Source organism: Saimiri boliviensis, chromosome 7 (assembly GCF_048565385.1).
Source record: "Saimiri boliviensis isolate mSaiBol1 chromosome 7, mSaiBol1.pri, whole genome shotgun sequence".
Lineage (NCBI taxonomy): Eukaryota > Metazoa > Chordata > Mammalia > Primates > Cebidae > Saimiri > Saimiri boliviensis.
This window is the reverse complement of record NC_133455.1, coordinates 116,336,096-116,355,727: the sequence shown is the minus strand read 5'-3', so window position 1 is coordinate 116,355,727 and position 19,632 is coordinate 116,336,096. Positions and strand designations below refer to the sequence as shown.

The following is a 19,632-nucleotide window of genomic DNA, read 5'->3' as shown; positions in this document are numbered from 1 at the left end:
GACCATATCCAGTAGATAAAATAAGCCATCAGAGATTTGTGGGAAAATTAGATTTCTGCTCTAGATATCCAATTCTTTATTATTTGCAGCACACGGAAATCTTATTTAATCCAATAAAACATGGTTACAACTTCTTTCTCATACCCAACTTGATTTGAGAAAGACTACTGTAGCCACTCTTAAGTCTTCAATGATAATGTCTCCATCTAAAGAAGTGCAGACACCAAGGTGATGGGTTTTTTAACATCCAACGCAATGACTAGACATCAGCTTCTTGGAAGACGCGTTAGGGTCTTTGTCATCCCTTTGAAATTGATATCTTGTCCAGCCTTGGGTCTAATTCCTTTGTGAAGTAAATCATAGTGCGTTTGAGAAACTGTGAGCATACATTCGTACAAGGAGTCGACCTCCTTTTCCCAGAATTAAATTCACAAAAGCAGGATTTTCATTTTCTTATGGCATAATGCTGCTATGTCAAGTCAGGCTGCTCTCCTGCCATGATGCTGCTGCTTTTTCAGCAGAATCTTAATAGTATCAGAATGGGCCAATGCAATGCAGGCCAGACCAACAGGGCTCTGCTCCAGGGATGCAGCACCTGGGCAGTACAGGATCATGCCCTAATCTTATTTATTTCTGAAATGCCTCCTTTGCATCAGATATGTCCTGTTCCTTTATGTCTCCTGACAATTTCTTATAGACATATTTCCCTGCTCCTTACTAATAACCAGAATGACTGATTCGACAGCTGGTACAACCAAGTGTGGAGAAGCAGGATCCTTTCCCAGAGTTTGGAAGGAATGGAAGACAGAAGATTTTTTGTTTTGTTTTTGGTTTTTGGTTTTGGGTTTTTTTTTGGGCGGGGGAGCAGGAATAACCTCTGTCTGAAGCACGTGTCACTGTCAGGGCTGATGACATAGCATGTGTGTCCTTTACATGGGACCCAAAAGATTTCCAAGGCTGAACCGAATGCTGAGCTTGCTCTCTTTTCCCACTTCTCACTTTCACTTTTGCAAAAGAAATAGAAAAGGAAACATTTCTCCGTTTCCTTGACACTGAGAAACATAAACTATCATCTCCTGTAGAAAAGGGAGGAAAAAACACAGGTAGCCACTCAACTCCTGGATGTACCCTCAGCTCCTCTGCTCCTCCAGGATAGTATATGGCATTTCTAGGTCACCCTTTAAGTATGGCAGCCAGCACAGCGAGACACTCTGGGCAGATTAACTATGGTACCTCTTCTCCCTCTCTGCTTCTCAAGACAACACCAAATAGCCAGGATGAAATGTGGGTGACGTCACTTCAGGCAAGATGGAAACAATGAAAATCAAAAAAGGAAACCCCTGTAAAGTGCAAGGAATGTTAATTATAGACACAGACTCTTGGCCCCTAAAATTCACAGGTCTGAAGTTGTTTAAAGATGAAATGTAGTAACTATATCTCATTTCATCCATCCTTAACTTCAAATGCAGAACTCAATATTGCTTTGTGTGTCCCTGATATGAAATCCAGAAAAACCTCTATTTACTTAAAAAAAAAAAAAAAAAAAAAAACAGCTAAACACATAATCCCACTTACAGTATCAGTCATTGGTCATATGGAAAATAAGAATTTAGCTGCCTACATAAGATATTTGCAATCAAACTTGGAGAAGCCAGGTCAATATTAGAACATGCAATATAATAAATTCCTTATCAAAAGAGAAACATGCATTGTGTGGCAATTAATTAATGCTACTTAATAGCGATTAGTTCATCCCTCATATTACACTTAAGGGGAGGAGCCTCTAGAAAGTTCATATAATAGCTTAAATATGAAATCTAAAGTTTGGAAAACAAGCATTCTAGATTCATTTCTTCCTGCTCATTCCACAAAACTCAAATCCAATGACCTTAAGGACATGATGCAAAATGGTGTCTGTTCATCCGGGCACTTTTGTGATAAACGCTAGAGAGATGGCTGGATGAGTGGAAGGGAAGGACTGAAGCCAATGACGAAAATTACCTAAGAGTCTCCTACTTGGTAAGTGGACCTGGAGGTTCTGCCATGGTTCTTTTCTCACAAATCATAAAGAGCATTAACAATAGTAATAGGCATTATTTATCCTCCTCTTCTTATTCCTTTGGACAAACCTAAAGTTTTCAAGTGTTTAATCAGATAGATGACATTACCCTATCCATAATTCTGAAAATGTATGCTCTTTCTTAATACAATTTCAAAGCTATGCCTTGGCCTTGCTTGTCCACAGCAGATGTTGCCAAGACTGGGCTCAGTCAGAACCACAAAAATGCCACACATTATGAATCCACCTACAAACCCTTTCCGGACCATCATCAAGCCCATCTCAACTGGTTTCCCTGAAGGAGGACTCTCCCAGCCTCCAGGAGAAACACTGTAAGATAAAGACAGTTCACAATTTCTTTTCTTTTCTTGGCACTTACCCTGTGTCTTATTCTAAACACTGCTTTTCCTTTTATCTGCAGTACTTTAGAAAGCCATTTCATTAAATGTAACAACAGTATAGTAATACAAAGAACATCACTTTCTAGTGCTAATAATCTTCATTTTTAAAACCATTTGTGTACTCCAAAATTTAGCAAAGCATCAATTTCTCATCAAGGCCAGCAGACACATCAAATTTGAAACTTTAAAGTTGTTTCTTTTGGGTTTATGATCTATGTAGAGAGGAATTGAAATGCTGTTTAAAGTCAAATTTGTTTTGCTGCTCATGTTGCCAGCTTTACTGATGAAAACTCATCCCTCTGCATAAAATAGACTCATGAAGCACCAGCAACAGGAACAGAAACCAAATTAGGAAATCACGACCACCTGCAAGAGGATCACCATGGTGAAATGTTCACATCCTGTACCCTTTTCAAATTTTGAAGTTCAGAGCACCAGTAGAAATCACAATTTTCAGACTAGTCAGGAGAGAATCAAAGGAAGGAATTCTTTCATGAGCACCAAGTTCAAATGCGTGTGAATGCTATCATTGCATTTTACCCTATTCTGGTAACTGGGGTCAAAAAAGGAACGACAGCAGAGTGGAGAACAGTGATTCACAACCCCTGGCTGCCCTTAAGAATCAACCTGGATGCTTTTAATACACGTCTATTCCCTGGACCCTTACTCGATTCCAGTCCAACTAGATCAGAATGTGTGCTGGGGATCTGTATACAGTTTCTTAAAGCTTCCCAGGATATTTTAACATGCAACCATGACTGAGAAGCACCAACACAAGGAACTCAAAACACAGAGAACTGAAAACAGGCGAAGATAGCATGGGAGGAAGTCAGCAAGTCAGTATATCCCTGAGGCTGTTGAATCAGCATCAGGTGATACATTTTAGAAGACTCTTGAATCTGAAAAAGAAAACACATGGCTGGGTGTGGTGACTCATGTCTGTAATCCCAACACTTTGGGAGGCTGAGGCAGGTGGATCACATGAGGTTGGGAGTTTGAGAGCAGCCTAACCAACATGGAGAAACCCTATCTTTACTAAAAATACAAAATTAGCCAGGCATGGTGGCACATGCCTGTAATCCCAGCAACTCGGGAGGCTGAGGCAGGAGAATAGTTTGAACCCAGGAGGCAGAGGTTGTGATGAGCCGAAATCGTGCCATTGCACTCCAGCCTGGGCAACAAGAGTGAAACTTCGTCAAAAAAGAGAGAAAGAAAGAGAGAGAGAGAAAGGAAAAATGCTAACTTCTGATGATCCTAAAGAACCTATTTTATTGGGATTACTTTATTCACCATCACTGCCTCTACCATCCAGCTTCCCTGTCACTGCTCTCTACTGTTCTCCAAATGTTTGGGATGTAGGTCTCTCCTGGCCAGCGAGATGGTGAACACCTGGGCAGTTCCCCACAGTTCTGAACACTCAGGTACCCACCAGTGTAATATTCATGGCTGATGAGAAAGACAGATTCTGGAAAAAAAAAAAAAAAAGCTGATCGCATGGAGAATGGTTCTGAACACACAAGTGTTCGACTTGGCTAAGGTGGTTAATTTTGGAACTGGACTGAATGTTTGGGGAAGGAAGTGCTTCCCTAAGGATTGAGCCACTAGAGGCCGCTAGGAACCAGATTCTCACTAAACCATGATAAGAAGTGGAATAACATCAAGGGGAAAAGGAAGACTGCTGAGTAGCACCGGGAGTCATAGCGACCCCATGGTTCCTGTTTTTAAATCTGGTGAGTGAGCCCACAAAGTGCAGGTGTATGCACGTGGGGGAGGGGACTCTGGTCTATTTCCGAAGAATATTTTTTCATGAAGTTTTGAGTTTGCAGGTGGCCAATAATAAGATCAGAGAGTTAAACTAGAATCAACTGTAATGGAACGGTTCCTTTCTTCTGAGCTCCACTCTCTTGATCTCTATCACAAAGGATCCTCCATGGCCTTGGGTTGGAGGTACCAGGAAATTTGTGATCGTTTTCACTAACATATTCTGAAATTCTTTGTCCCTGAAGCTCATTCTGCTAGCCTCTTAGGCAATTCACTTACTATTTCAAGAAAAGTAAGTCTAAAAAGCAAACTAAAATAATCTGTGGACACTCCAGTCCTTGTGAGGACAAGCAGATGAATGCTATGCATTGTCTGTATCCCCGGCATCCGGCACAGCGTTCAGTACAGAATAGGAGTCCAGATTCCTACTGGATGTGTCACTCGGTGAACTAAGAGTGAATGTAATTTTGTGAAGTGCAGAAAAGTGGGCCCCACATGTCCCATTTCTTTCATTTCCAATAGCATCTTCTTTTTTTTTTTTCTTTTTTTTACTTTTCTTCCATCTCCAGCTGAGTACAAGAAGGCTTAAACAAATCCAAACTGACCTGTCAACAATGAATAGTGGTCCTGGAGGAGATCTGTGAATCATGGCAGAGGTTAAGGTTTTGTTTTGTCCTATTACATGTCCCTGACAGTATTTTCAATGTGTCTGTAACCTCCCTGAATCTTGGCAGGTTGTAGACCAGAAAGTCAGCACCCGGTTCAGTTCCAGGGATTTTTCAGTAATGCAAAGACTACAAGTTGCTGTTTTTCAATCTATGAGTAAAGGATTTTGGAATAGGATAAGAAAAAAATCATCCTCCTTCCCATTAGGAAAAGGGAGGTATCAGCAAGATGAGGGCAAGACCAGCAAGTGGAGACGGACACATTTCAGGACAGAGAGTGAGATAAGCAGGTTCAGTGTGGGACGTGTTTACCATGTGTGTCCTGGATGCAGCTCCCAGGCTGCCCCTGGATTTATCATGGTCTAGTCTTCAGGGCAAGAAGCAAGCAGAGAATCCAAGAAAGGTAACTCTTTATTATCAAATCACCCTGTCCCGCAGGCTAATGATACATTCATATGCATGTGAGTCATGCCAAATTGACTCAACCTCTTCAGCAAAGGACATAGAAAGATGGCTAAGAAAGGGCAAAGTGTACCTGGAAACCATAAAAATTTGGGTTTGAAACCCAAAGTAAGCAAAAGACTTACTCCTTCTGGATCTCAAGGGGTTTGAGGGTATTCGTTGTTGTTGTTAATTATTTATTTATTTATTTTGAGACAGGGTGTTGCTCTGTCACCCAGGCTGGAGTGCAGTGGCATGATCATGACTCACTGTAGCCTCTATCTTCCTGGGCCCAAGCGATTCTCACCTAAGCCTCCTGGGTTGCTGGGACTATAGGTGCATGCCACCATGCCTGGCTATTTAATTTTTCTGTATTTTGTAAAGACAGGATTTTGCTATGTTACCCAGGCTGGTCTCAAGTGATCTACCTGCCTCAGCCTCCCAATGTGCTGAAATTACAGGTATGAGCCTCCTCACCCAGGCAATCTCAGTTTTTCTAAAAATTGGAGGTAATCATATCCCTGTACAATAATTTTAAGCTTAAATTATGCTATATAAAGCCCTTGGCACATAGTATTAACTCAATCATCTTTTTTAAAAATAAAGTTTCTAAATTGCTGAAGCTTAGTATTTTTAAGTACAGGCTTTTTCTTGATTATAGGAAGCATTTAATGGAAAATTTCAGAAAGGTATTAGAAAGATCTCTGACTTTTTATATCTTAAATCAATATAATTTAAACTCTTATTGATGACTAAAATGACGATGCTATTTTGTTATACAGGGATCTTTTACGCAGGGTATATGCTTTCCAGGGTATAGATGACAGTTCTCCCCAAATGGCGTTAGACAACTCTGCTTTTCAAGGTTTTCTGCTGAGTTTTTCTAATATCTTTCACCCTTTTCCATTTTGTTTGTTGCTTATTAATTCTGTTGGCTTGCCTATCTGATCCCTAGCATCATGTCTGTTAAACCTAAGCTGTTGTTAGCTAGGAAATCACATAAGCAAATATCTCAAAGTTGTCTAACAAAGATATGGCCTTGGCCCTCTCTTGTTAACAGAACTTTCATTTTTATTGATTGATTGACTGACTGATTGAGACAGAGTTTCACTCTGTTGCCCAGGCTGTAGTACAGTGGCATGATCTTGGCTCACTGCAACCTCCAACTTCCAAGGTTCAAGTGATTATCCTGCTTCAGCCTCCCGAAAAGCTGGGATTACAGGTGTGCACCACCACACCTGGCAATTTTTGTATTTTTAGTAGAGATGGAGTTTCACCATGTTTTGCCATGCTGGTCTCAAACCACTGACCTCAGGTAATCCATCTGCCTCGGGCTCCCAAAGTTCTGGAATTACAGGTGTGAGCCACTGCGCCTGGCCTAGAACTTTGATTTTTAACTGGGCACATTACTGCCCAGGTTAAAACTAAACTAAGCTAAATTTCCCAATGTTCCTTCTTGCTAACTGTGGCCACTAACTGATTTCCAACTAACAGGCTATAAGCAAAGTGTGGGACTTGGAGAATTTCTTAAACAGGGACAGGAATTACCTTTCTTCCTTTCTAAATTCAATCTGCTGCTTGAAACTGGTGTTCCAGCAGCCATACAAGGCATGGGGATGAAGGACATATCCAATGGATGAAAGAGTGGAAAGCTGGCAGGCATCTGGGTCCTGATGACATGCAGCTGTCATCCAAGCTCTGGACAGATCACCTAACTGTGCTCTGGGTTACTGGGACTCCACACCATAGATAATCCAAATGCCCCACAAGCTCCTTACAAGGATGTGTAAAATGAGAGTAAATGAGCTCTGAGTGACACTCTGTATGACAAGAAACAGCAGTCATTTTAGGGCAAGAGTTTTGTGTCAGTGATTTTCACTCAGAGCCCTTTTCTGCTTTCTTCATGACTGTCGGTTATGTTCTAGATATATCAGGTTGTTGAATATGTGACCTCCTGTCCTTTAGGTAAAGGAGCCAAGTCTGCATGTGAACACGTGAGTACATGTGACAGAAGTGAGGACAATGACCCTGTGTAGCCTGCGGAGGGCTACACACTATTTTGAATCATAGCCACTAATACATGTGTGCATACACACATACACCTTTTCCTCTATAGTCAATAATGAGGGAAGTTTGACACATTATCAAAATCCGTGTAATAATGAACTATAATATAATACTACTCTATTGTGCTGGTTTTTGCCTAAACAAAAGTGCCTGAAAGAATTTTTTTCAAGTGGGGGATGGGGCGGGAAGTGGGTGGGAGTGTCTGGAAATACCTCTGGGAAACAAAAAGGAAGCAAGTATGTAAGGTTTCTCTGTTGATGTCCATAGGCAATCCTTGCAGTGAATAAAAGAAGCCTTCATGTGCTTGTCATATGATTTAGTGAGAAGATACACATGAAGATTATCTGTATGAAAATGCTCACTTTTATTATCATTAAAGCCATAATGATGAACAACGAAGTTTTTGATCATTGGGTTTTCTATCTGACACTAAATGTATTTTGACACCTATCGCCATCTGGACCCCATCTATAATCTCCTTTGGAAAACTGTGAAAAGGACCACTTACAATGAACTTGATATTGTCACAGGGTGGCTTTCATGGCTATTTCTGTTGCTTGTTAGGGGAGAACTTAACTTTAGAAAAAGAAGATTCATTTATAGACTCATCAAAAATATATAAAACCACTTGACTAGTAAGTTTCCCTCCTTTGCCAAACAATAAATGTGCTAGATATATTTAGTGACCATCCTTACAGCCATCAAGACTTTAACAATGGAATCAGATTGGAAGAAAATGCTTTCTTGATATTAATCAGAGCTAATTCCAGGGAAGCAGTTTTTAAGAATTCTTCCCAATTTCCATCCTATATTCAACCTTTCTCATGTAATCATCTAAATAGTCTCAGTAATAGAAAGAATTAGAAAAATGCAACATATACAAGTGTTTTATCTAGTTTTCTTAATTCTCTATTCACTTTACAAAGGCAAATATACATACGTAAATTAGGTGCTGTCTGAATGTGTAATATGCACACATGAATATGGTGTGTGCGTGCAAGAATTCCGCAGACGGTCATTTATGAACACAGAAAAGCTTTAAATGAAAGCTGGCTGAAGAAGAGAGGGGCAGCAAAAGATCAATGAAAAAACACCCAATAGAGAAAGAGACAGAGAAGAATGAAGACAGACAGAGGGTGGGGTGTGGAACAGTAATGAATGAGGAAAAGAAAAGGCCTGAGCATTGAGGGAAGCAGTGGGCAGCCCCCGGCCGGCTGCTGCTGCTGGAAGCTGGACAAGAGGGAACAGATTTCAGCCGCGGGGAGCTCTAATCTGTCAGCAGCAGTTCCTTCATGTGTGACCAGCCAGCTCAGCTTGGAGACTGGTACCAGTCTGGGCGAGCTAACCCCACCGTGTCTTCCCAGAAGACGACACGCCACCAATAATTTCTGAAAGCGAAGGGAAGGTTCTCTTGCTAGCTCCTGCTGCATATCCTCCTTGGCTTTTCCCGTGCCCTATCTACAGTGCTGTTCAGATCCCTCAGCAGTCATCTTAAATGCCCTGCTTCTTCCAGATCCTTATTGGCCACATCAGATCCTGGAGAATTTTCTCCAGGACATGACCACCTAAGCATCCCTGGCAGCCACATTTGAGAGGAAACAAAGATAAAGACTCAAACCATTATCTATTTAAATTGTGCGAGATCTCATATAGATGCAAAAGCCACACAACCATCTCTGCTCTCGGGAAACTCATGTTAGTTAAGTTGACCTTGCACAGCTGTGGTCCAGCCCTCACTCAGGCTTCCAACCCATGTCTGTAACCAGAAATGACAGCACTCCAGCTTTCTGGCAACTCCTCCCCATCCTTATCCCCATATCCAGGCAACCTTTATCCTCTGGTGAGAAGAGAGAGCAGATGGAGAAAGGACTCCCACTCAATTCCTAAATAATACCAGCTTCGATTCCCATTAACTATGAATTTGCATCCATGTCTAGGTAAGAACCAAGGGAGCAAGAGCCCTGGGGACATTGCCAGGTCAGGGCAAAGGTTAACAGCAAAGCCCTGGCTGCAGGCCTGCCCTTCTGAGGACATGGCCAAGCAGTGGAGAGGCAGCATGCTCTAGCACAGAGCACTGCTCCTGCCATCAGGATACCTGGCTTCTGCACCTGCCTGGCCTCCAACAAAGGAGTGACTGCTCTGAGACTGTGTTTCCACATATGTAAATTCCATCCTAGTGTCTATTCACTAAGAAGACCTGCATTGAAAGGGTTGAATTAGGTGAGCACTAAAGACTCTTCCAGCTCCAGTGCTCTGATGCTCAGGAAAGCTGAGCTTTCTTTAAAGCTTCCTTAATGTGCTACACAGAGAAGGGCTGAAATCCAGGACCCCCAAGGCAGATCAGGCCAGAGTCTGGCATCACATAGCCTGAGCTGGGGATCCCTGGGCCTCGGGTTCTTGAAAAACATATGAAATAAGAATAATGATTCCTGCGTTTATATTCCTGCTTTTTTTATCTAATAAATATTTATCAAGTGCCTACTGTGCTGGGAATACAAAGGTTAAAAAAACACCTTGCTCTCATTGAGCTTGAATGCTACTGGGAGGAGGGAAACAACAAAATATTTTAAAATATAATTTATACAGTATATCAGATAAGTTCTATGGCAAAAACATAAGGCAGGAGACAGGGATAGAGAGTGCTAGGGAGGGTGGGGAATACAAGTTGCCCTTTTAAACAGGGTGATCAGTAATGTGTCTCGAGGACATTTGCACCAGGATTTTTGCAGGGATCAAATTAGGTAACCGCATAGCACTGGGGATGCAGTAAGTACTCAAAAAGGCAACTAACAGTGGAGTTCATAACTTTTCGCAACCTGGCTGACAACTGGGGCTGATTTAAATATATACCTATGACCTGCTTCTTAACCCATGCCATTGTCACCAACCCACGTCCTTTCTGAGGCAGAATCTGTTTTCAGAATGAGGCTTGTCTGCTTTCTCCACTGAGAGCCATTGCCCTTCTCTGGTTTGCTTCTGTCTTCAAGACCTTCCTGTTCCTTTACATAGACCATGTTCCATCTGAATCTTCTTCCCCAGCATGGACATGGATTCTCCACCCCACTCACTATCCTGGGTGAAATGTAACTCTTTCCCTACTCACCCTCTACCTCCTGTCCCCTCCTCTAAACCATACTAATTTTTTGAAGGAGTGACATAGTTTGGATGTTTGTCTGCCCACCCTGCAGATCCCATGTTGAAATGTGACCGCAGTGCTGCAGATGGAGCCAGTGGGAGGTGTTTGTGTCATAGAGGTGGATCCTCATGAATGGCTTGATGCCCGCCCATGGTCATGAGTGAGTTCTCACTCTACTAATTCATGTTAGAGCTGGTTGCTTGAAGAGCCTAACACCTCCTCCCCTCACTCTCTTGCTTTCTCTCTCATTATGTGACATGCCTGCCACTACCCCACCTCACCTTCCACCGTGAGTGGAAGTTTCCTGAGGCCCTGACCAGAAACAGATGCTGGCACCATGCCTCTTGTATAGCCTGCAAAATTATTAGCTAAATACACTTCTCTATAAATTACCTAGCCTCTGGTATTCCTTTATAGCAATGCAAAATGGATGATAGGAATCCATTTTGGACTTTATAGAAATGCAAAAAGGAGAAAGGCAAAGAGAAAAATAAAAGCAAGGAGAAAAAGGAAAAGGAAGAAAAAGAGACAAAAGAAGAAAATACTACCACCTATATTACGGGTGAGTTTTAAATCTTAAAAGTCAGCCACAGAATTAAATGGGGATTAAGGAAATCATCCCGTATGGGTTCTCAGGGTTAAATATTTGAGAATGTCTTACACAAGTTTGAGTTTAGGGAGATGAAGCAACAATCACTTTCTGAAATGACCATCTCTATGTCTGACACGAGGAATGTGAGAGACTGGAGGAAAACAGAAGAGTTTGAATCGTCCTCACATTCAACGATTGTTCTGTACACAGCTAACACATGCTTTGCTATGCCTGAACTACAATAAGCACTGAATATCCTTCAGGATAGTTATTAGGGTCTTCAATTATTTTTCCTAACTTATACATCTTTTTACGCCACTGAGCAGATAAAGTCATTCCCTCCCTCTGTATACAGGTGTGTGTCATTTCACTAAATATTTTGCATTAAAATTTGCATTTTTATGCATATACATAAAAATGTGGCTTTCCTTAGACTCTGGTACGCTTCTGTAGTAAGACGAAAGGCCACTGTGCCAGCTATACTACTTATTATTATGCATTCATGTAACCTTTTGGTTGGTTCACATGTAAATTAGATTGAGTGAAGTGAACCTGTAACACGTTTGCCTTACCATAAATCTGCCTGTGCTTGGCACTCAATGAACACCCAATAACAAATAAGAGATGGGTAATGACCAAGCAGCTTTTGCCATAATGTCTAAAAACTAATTGACTCAATTCCTTATTTATTTTTTAACCTTTCATCACTTTCCAGGCCAAGAGGCACATGAGGATCCCATGGGAACAATCTGGCTCATACACTGGTTCCAAAGATGGGGAATTTGCCTCAAGGTTGTAGGAAGATTTGAGCTTATCACAGCTCCTAGATTAAGAATCTAACAAAGTACTTTTTTTTTCCACATCAGTTACTCAAAGTCACTCTTCCCCATCCCTCAAAGGCTGGGACCGGGAGGACCCAGCCTTTTGAGATGGCAACTTTCACTGGGAAAGAAGAATTTGGGGGAGGAGGAAATAAATGTTGAGTAGGAAAACTAAAGACACTGGGGAAAAGTAATTAGGCAAGATCCATAAGAGGTTTGCTATATTAAGATCCATCTATCTCAAATAGCATCCGTTCTTTCTACAGGCTCCAAAAGTAGCTCTGTATGAAGAGAAGCAGCGGGTTCTCAGGATAGAAAGAGACCACAGAGGTATGAGGCAGGTGTACCATCACGTGAGTGACAGAAACAGACCATCAGAGCATTACAGAGCACAAGGAGAAGGAAAATAACCACTAACTGCTCCTTGGAGAAATGATAAATGAAAAATGTAGACAGGTGCCTGCTAAAAACTCACAGTTTCTTCCCAGCTCAGGGGGATAAAGATGGGTTTGGACAACTGACGTAATCATTTTCCAAACATTTTCAGATCATCTGGTACCAAAAGGTTTTCAGATTTTTCTCAAGAACTAAGAAAAGTCTTCCCTTAGAGAATATACAGCATAAGAAATTCTCCAGCTCTTTCAATCAACTAAAGTTCTCAGCTGGAAGAAAACTTGCTTAGCATGTCTTGGGCCATAGTATAGGGCATCATACTATATTAATAAGTTACAAATGAATGCTATGAAGTTCCAACAGAAAATTAATTTTTATTAGTTTACAAAGTAAGGTTGCCAGATTTAGCAAATAAAAATACAAGGGCCCTATGAAATCTGAATTTCAGGTAAATAACAAATATTCATTTGATATAAGTATGTCCCATGCAATATTTAGGATTGACTTATGCTAACAAAATTATTCAATATTTATCTGAAATTCAAATTTAACTGGGCGTAGGTATTTTTCTTGCAACCCCAGAAAAATGCCTCCTCCAGGCAACCCAGATGCTACCTGGAAATAATCACTAAGTCTATAGAGGGCCAAGCTTCAAGGAGTTAAGAAGTTATCAGTGAGGAATTTGGATTAACACCTGATAAATAATGTTCATTTGATAGTGAACTGAAATAGTATATTTAAGGATCCTCTCTGAGAATGATTTTATGCCATAAAAATACGTTCTTCCTTTGGTAACTGACAAGTGAATTACTTTAAATATGTGTCTCTCTTTGGGCTTGAGGCATATCATATAACCTCTTCTCTCCAACCCCAAAGTCTAGACTTAAGAACTTCCCCCACATAGAAAGAAAGCCACAATCTGGAGAGGTGTGAACAAGAGCTGTACCTCCCCCTACAACGCTTCTAGGGAGGAAAGGGGCTATGAATGGTACTGCCTTTTCAGAAAGTGAGAGGAGAAGCCACTTTCCTAACTCTACATCCCTAGTGTCATCCTGGGGCTGGGCCACTCCCAGGAAGCTCCCAGAGAGCCTTCCTCCTTACTGCAGTTGCTGAGAGGAAAGCAGCAGGCCAAAGGAAAAGTCATCCTTATAAAACAACCAGCCATTTGCAGCAATTTTATTTGCAAAGATTTCCTGCTGTGGCTAAATGGTGTGGCTGCTTGGTTTGTTATTTAAAAGAGTGACCCTAGTGAGACCAGAGCTCTGAAGCCGGTGGAGAGTCTGATTTCAGACCAGGGTCAGTAGGAGGAGCTTGAACTGAATGTGCCTAATTGAATTCCACTGCTGCTTTTGAGTGTGCTGTGCCTGGCGATAAAACTGCAGATTTGGGGCTAACTCTACAAACCGTGTTAGTCAACCCCAATCCTTTCTGGGTCCCGATAGGAAACTATATTAAAATATTCTCAAAACAGGCAAGGATTAGAGTCAAGAACTAGAAGAAGCTGTATTTGGATGGAGAGGAAGGAAAAGAAAGACAATGGAGACAGGGGAAGGATGCAGGTATATGGACAGGGGAGATGTCCAGCAGGCAGACAGATGCAGAACCCAAGAAAAGGCAGGGAACTGGGGCAGTATGCAGAGGAAATGCCTTAGTGGAGAAGTAGGTAGGTAAATTTGAAGACACTTCTTAAGCAGTACATTTGGGAAATCAAGTGAAGCTGGACTCCCTTTCTCTCTCTCAATCTCTCTGCTCTACACTGGTGCCTGCGGAATTGATAAATAATCTACACTGTGTAATCCTTGTTCCCTGCAGGACTGCTACACTGGAGAAGATGGATGTGGGCCTCTGTGGCCATCTTGACAATAAGCTCTTGGACTGAGTAGGGCCACCTTCCTGGGTGGCCAGACGGGAGCATCTCAGGCCTCAGAGAGATGACAACAAAAGTTTAAACCAATTGTGATCTCAGAGATATGTGGTGAGAGACCAGGCTTCAGAGATGACATTTACATTGTAATGTAACATAAGCTAAGCAGGAAATAATAATATCTGCAGATCGGTGTTTACCCAGCAGAAGTTTTAAGTTAAAAGCAAGCATTCCTGGACCACATTTATGAACTTTAAGGTAACATTCACTTGATTTCTTCGTGTTGTTGGGCAGATGGTTTAGCCTCAGTAGTTCTTAATTCTTAGCTTTGGTTTTAATTAGCAAACATTTGGGAAAATAATCTGAATCAGATTTGAATTTAATACTAAAAACAGTGAGAGGAAAACCAAATCTACAGAACTGAATCAACAGCACATTTTTCAACAGAATCTTTATTGTCTTGTAAAGACAGCAGAACAGGAAGGCTCCTGCAGAGCAGATGTGCCCTGAGTCTTGGAGGGCACCATTCACTTCTCTGTGCCATGTATTGTGTGGGAAATGGGGTTGGAGAAATGAGTGCAATGGGAAGGTCACTACTCCCACAGAGCTCACAGGGAAGGGAGATAACACAGCATGCAATTGCCACAGTTTGAAGAGTGGCTTTATCAGAAAAGTACAAGATGCAGTGAAGGCATATAATGCAGTGATGTTAGTCCAAGCCTCGGGAAAGACTTCGTAGCAGAAGCGATGCCCAAACTGAAGCCTCAGGCATCTGGGGAATGAAGAGCATGAGGCAGATAAAGGCACATCAGCACATGTGTTTGGTGGGAAGGGGCACACTAGAGAGTAAGTTTAAGGCAGACAGTGGAAGAGCTGGAAGCAAGAGAGAGCATGGTGTTTTCAAAGAACTAAACTAAGTTCAGTGTTGCAGGAAGGCAGTCTGCAAGGCAGAGAGAATTTTGGAAACACAGGCAGGGCCCATGAGGCTGAAGACTTTATAAACCATATTAAGGAGACTGGACCTCATTATAGGGCAATGAAAAGCCCCTAACGGTATTATGCAAGAGAATGATGAAATGACATTTTTAGTTTTGATCACTCTGGCTGCAACGTAGATTGAAAAGCAGCAGAACTGCAAGGAGAAAGATCATGTAAGCAGCCCTGCGGTAATTAACGTAAGAAAAAATAGGCTGGGATGTTGTAGGGGAGATGAAAACAAGAACAGTATTCCAGAGGTATGGGTCGGGAGGGACTAAAATCCAGGGCAAACAGTATGATTGACCATGAGGTGTCAGGGATATGGAACCAAGGGTATCTTGGAAATTTTTATTTTAGGTAACTTTGTAATAGGATACATAATTTACGGACAATGAAGATTTGGCTAGGAGAGGGTGGGAAAAGAGTTCAGCTTTGAACACTGTGAGTTCAAAGTGCCCATGAAACCCAAAGAAACATATCTGGCCACAGCTAAGGATACAAATTTAGGGCTCAAGGGAGAGGTTCCAGTCAGAGATGTCACTTTGGAAAATATACGGACATTAATTGTATCCTTGGGAATGGATGAGAAAGGAAGAGGGTCTAGGACAGAACCTCAAGAAGTGCCCATATTTAAGAGATACATAGAGCAGGAGTGTGCTAAGGAGCCCCAGATGGAGCTGGAATAGAAGGAAACCAGAGACGTAGAAGGAAAACCAAGGTAATCTGCACCAAGCAAGGGGCAATACCTAGGGATGATGGAAAGAGCAATGTCTAGAGAGTTGAAGGTAGAATAATATCAAAATTGGATCACAAATATAACTACTGTGAACCTGGTTTGAGTTTCACCCCTGAACTCAAGCCCTACTCTACCGACTGCAGCCCAGCTCCCTTCCAGAAGTTACCCATTCAACCTCCACTCTATGTTCTTTTAACATCCCAAGTACACCTTTTAATATTTTATTTACTAAGTGAGATTCAATACTCAGGTATTGAATACTTGAGTCTGCATATAGTTTTTCTGAATACCTTTCTGTACATCTTGATACAATTAAAAATAATTTCAAATGGATGTCCAAAACACTGTTGAGTGAAAGAAATCAAGCTATTGAACAGCAAATATTCTTATATTTCCCTATATGTAAAACTGTAGATTTATATCCATATAAATGCACACGCACAGAGAGATATCTAGAAAGATGTTCACTAATCATTTCCATAATGATTATTTCCAATTAGTTGGATTTAAGATCATTTTTATTTTTATTTTTATTTTTTTTTATTTATTTATTTTTGAGACGGAGTTTTGCTCTTGTTACCCAGGCTGGAGTGCAATGGCGCAATCTCGGCTCACCGCAACCTCCGCCTCCTGGGTTCAGGCAATTCTCCTGCCTCAGCCTCCTGAGTAGCTGGGATTACAGGCACGCGCCACCATGCCCAGCTAATTTTTTTGTATTTTTTTTTAGTAGAGACGGGGTTTCACCATGTTGACCAGGATGGTCTCGATCTCTTGACCTCATGATCCACCCGCCTTGGCCTCCCAAAGTGCTGGGATTCCAGGCTTGAGCCACTGCGCCCGGCCGATTTTTATTTTTAAAACACACTTCTTTGTGTTCTACTTAGTTTGAATTTTTATAATGTATATACATACAAGTTTTACACACAAAATAAAACCATGAAAGTATAGTATAGAATCTTCTACCCCACAGAGTCATTTAATACCCCACGGGGGATACGCTGCAGTCATGGCTGAGTATGCAAGATGAGGTCTTGCTCAACAAACCAGACTAAGAGCAACCATAAAATCCACCTCTATAGCAGCAGTCTCACCCTTAAAGGCAGAGGCTGAGAAGCAAGAGAGACAAAAACCAAGACTGTTTCTTTAAGGAAAGAATATCCTTTACATGCCTACAGGTCCTGCATAACCTGTTCTTCACTTTCTCTACAATATAGCAACATTCCAAAGGTAACTGGACTGGTCCTCCCTTATTGCTAAATCTCCTGCATCCTACCTAGTGATCAAGTAGTACTCAGGGATGAGAGAGGCCTAGGTTCAACTCCAAACTGACCGCTCACTTGCCCCATGACTTTGGATAATCTATGCCTCCAAGCCTATTCTCTTGTATTGCAAAATAGAAACAATTGTTAAAACCCGACTTACAGAGTTGTTTTGAGGATTAAATGAAGCCAAACATGCACACACTTAAACACCTAACACACAGTAAGTGCTCAATAAGTGAAAGTTGTTTTGGCAAGGTTGCATCCAAAACACTACTCCCATCACGACCAACTGCCATGCCTAAGGCCTGGCTTCAACCTGCTGCCTTCTTGAACTCTCCTTCCTGCGGTTTCTGAACTTTCAACCCCAGTGTTTGAAGCTCCCCTCTGATCTCCACCATCAATGTGCCCTCTGCTCCACACTCACCTATTTAGCATATTGGACTGGTAGATTCTCTTCTCATGGGTGTTGTAACAACTGCTTTTGGGCTCAGGGATGAAGCTGTGCTCGGACAGCATGTCAGAAGCAGCAGTGGTGATTATGGCAATTCCATCTCTCACTCTGGCGGGGAGGCCATAGTCCCATTCATCATATGATACAGAGATGAGCCCAGTGGGGAACTCCGCAGGCACTGTGTCCGTATCCCCTGCCACCAGACTGGGAACGATCCATGTGTAGCCGTAGCCAGTTAGCCCTACTGAGTTAGCCACTTCAAAGATGTAGGTGGCTTCTTCCTTGGTACAGTAAAGAAGAATGATGGGGCTTTGAAGTTTCTTGAGCTGATTCTGGATCTTAGAATCTCCATCATCCAGGGACATGTCCAGTAGGAGGACTTCCTCTAGCTCCCAGCCCACAAAGCTATTCTCAATGGTGCTGCGGATCTTGTTTACAAAGTCCTGGTAGCCAGGGAAATAGGTGGTGACAATAGAAAAGATGTACCAGTCATATTCTTCCATGATGTTGAGCATTACGGAAGCTTGCTGTTCAATAGATGGGCCAAACTGGAAGAACATGGAGGATTCATCCTAGAAAAAGAACAGGACAAAAAAAAGAGAGAAAGACAAAAATCAAACCAAAGATGGTAAATGGAGATTCTGAACCACGTTGGTACAAAGATTTGTGTTCATTACTTATTTTTATTAAATGGCTTTAAAAATCTGTATTTATAATAAATATTTTTAAATATTTAAGTTGCAAACATTTGTAATACCTTTCTTCCTAAAATTATCTCCTAGACTTCACAGAAAAATCGATCTAGGTCCATACTATACTTGCCTTGTCTAAAATCCTTGGGGCTACTACCAGATCCTAGGGAAGCTCCCCAAAATCAAATATGTTATGTTTCTACAGCATAACGTATGAAGAGTCACATAATATAAAATAAAGGCTCTAAACGACCTCATGTCAGTTCAGGTCAGGTTTTGCTGTTAAATGAGTTAAACACATATGCACATGCTAATGCATACATATACACACACATACATACTTTCAATTTTTCAAGGATTTGGATTTCTTGCTAGTGAATGTGTATCACTTGGTCACAGAGTGAATAGTCAAAAAATGTCATTGATCTACACATAAACCTATCTAGAGAGGTGAGATAAGCTCAGTGGTCCAGAAGGTGAATGGTACTCAGGTGCAGGTATCAGGAATAAGTATGTATAGTGTGAAATTCAATCAGTATATATTCTATAAACATATAAATGTTAAATTAATAGCACATTTAGTTTGCTGTCTAACTTCTGCTCTGATAATAAGATATGCAGAATTGAATAAGGCTCAAACAATACGTTTAAGCTGCAAGTTAAAATTATTGCCATTTGAGCTCATATCTGATTAAGCTTTAATGCAGACATGTAGAAAACATGCTCTCTCTCTGACCTACAGGACACCACAGGTCTCGGTCTGATCTGGGTATTGCACACACACACCCATCTGTCAATTCTGAGCATCTTGTGATTCCTCCTTCCTTTCCAGGAAGAAGCCATTTTAAATGTCTCCCATTTTAAGCTGTGTTTCACCTGCTGTTCAGAGATGTCAATCCCTGCATTTTATCTCTACCTTTAGCTAGATGAATCTGAAACCACGAAATGAACACCCTCTCAGCCTTCTCCTCCTCTCTTGACTATCTCCCCTGACTTCCTCCTGGGTAATGGTATCTCTTTTCTTGCTCTGTGCTCCCTATCTTCTATCCCATGGCTTACCTCCATTTTATAACAATCCAGGCTAACAAAACAGTGTCTTTTTCTAAGGGGCAGTTCCTTCTTATCCCCCAGTAAGAGCTTCAAAGTACAGTTACAAGAGACCTGGGCTTTTAAACAAAATTACATAGTCGTTTCTTGGTTCAGGAATATATTGTTGCGCAGCTGAGAAATTGTTGAGTATTTCTTCGGCACCCCTTATTGAAAAAAACACAGACTGGGAAATACTCAGCTGGTATCCAGAAATCCTGATTCGG

General features: G+C 41.5%; 1 protein-coding gene across 4 annotated transcripts in view; it reads right to left on the bottom strand.

The window, feature by feature from the left end:
- Positions 1 to 19,632, bottom strand: part of GRIN2B (glutamate ionotropic receptor NMDA type subunit 2B) — a 439,543-nt gene that overhangs the window by 193,254 nt on the left and 226,657 nt on the right. For 3 of the 4 annotated variants that reach the window (XM_074403265.1, XM_074403266.1, XM_003934543.4), the window contains one exon: positions 17,601 to 18,199. In XM_074403265.1, coding sequence (XP_074259366.1) covers positions 17,601 to 18,199 — 599 coding nt within the window. Of the gene's footprint in view, positions 1 to 17,596; positions 18,200 to 19,632 lie in introns of those variants that run through there. The other variant, XM_074403267.1, reaches the window with a different exon arrangement.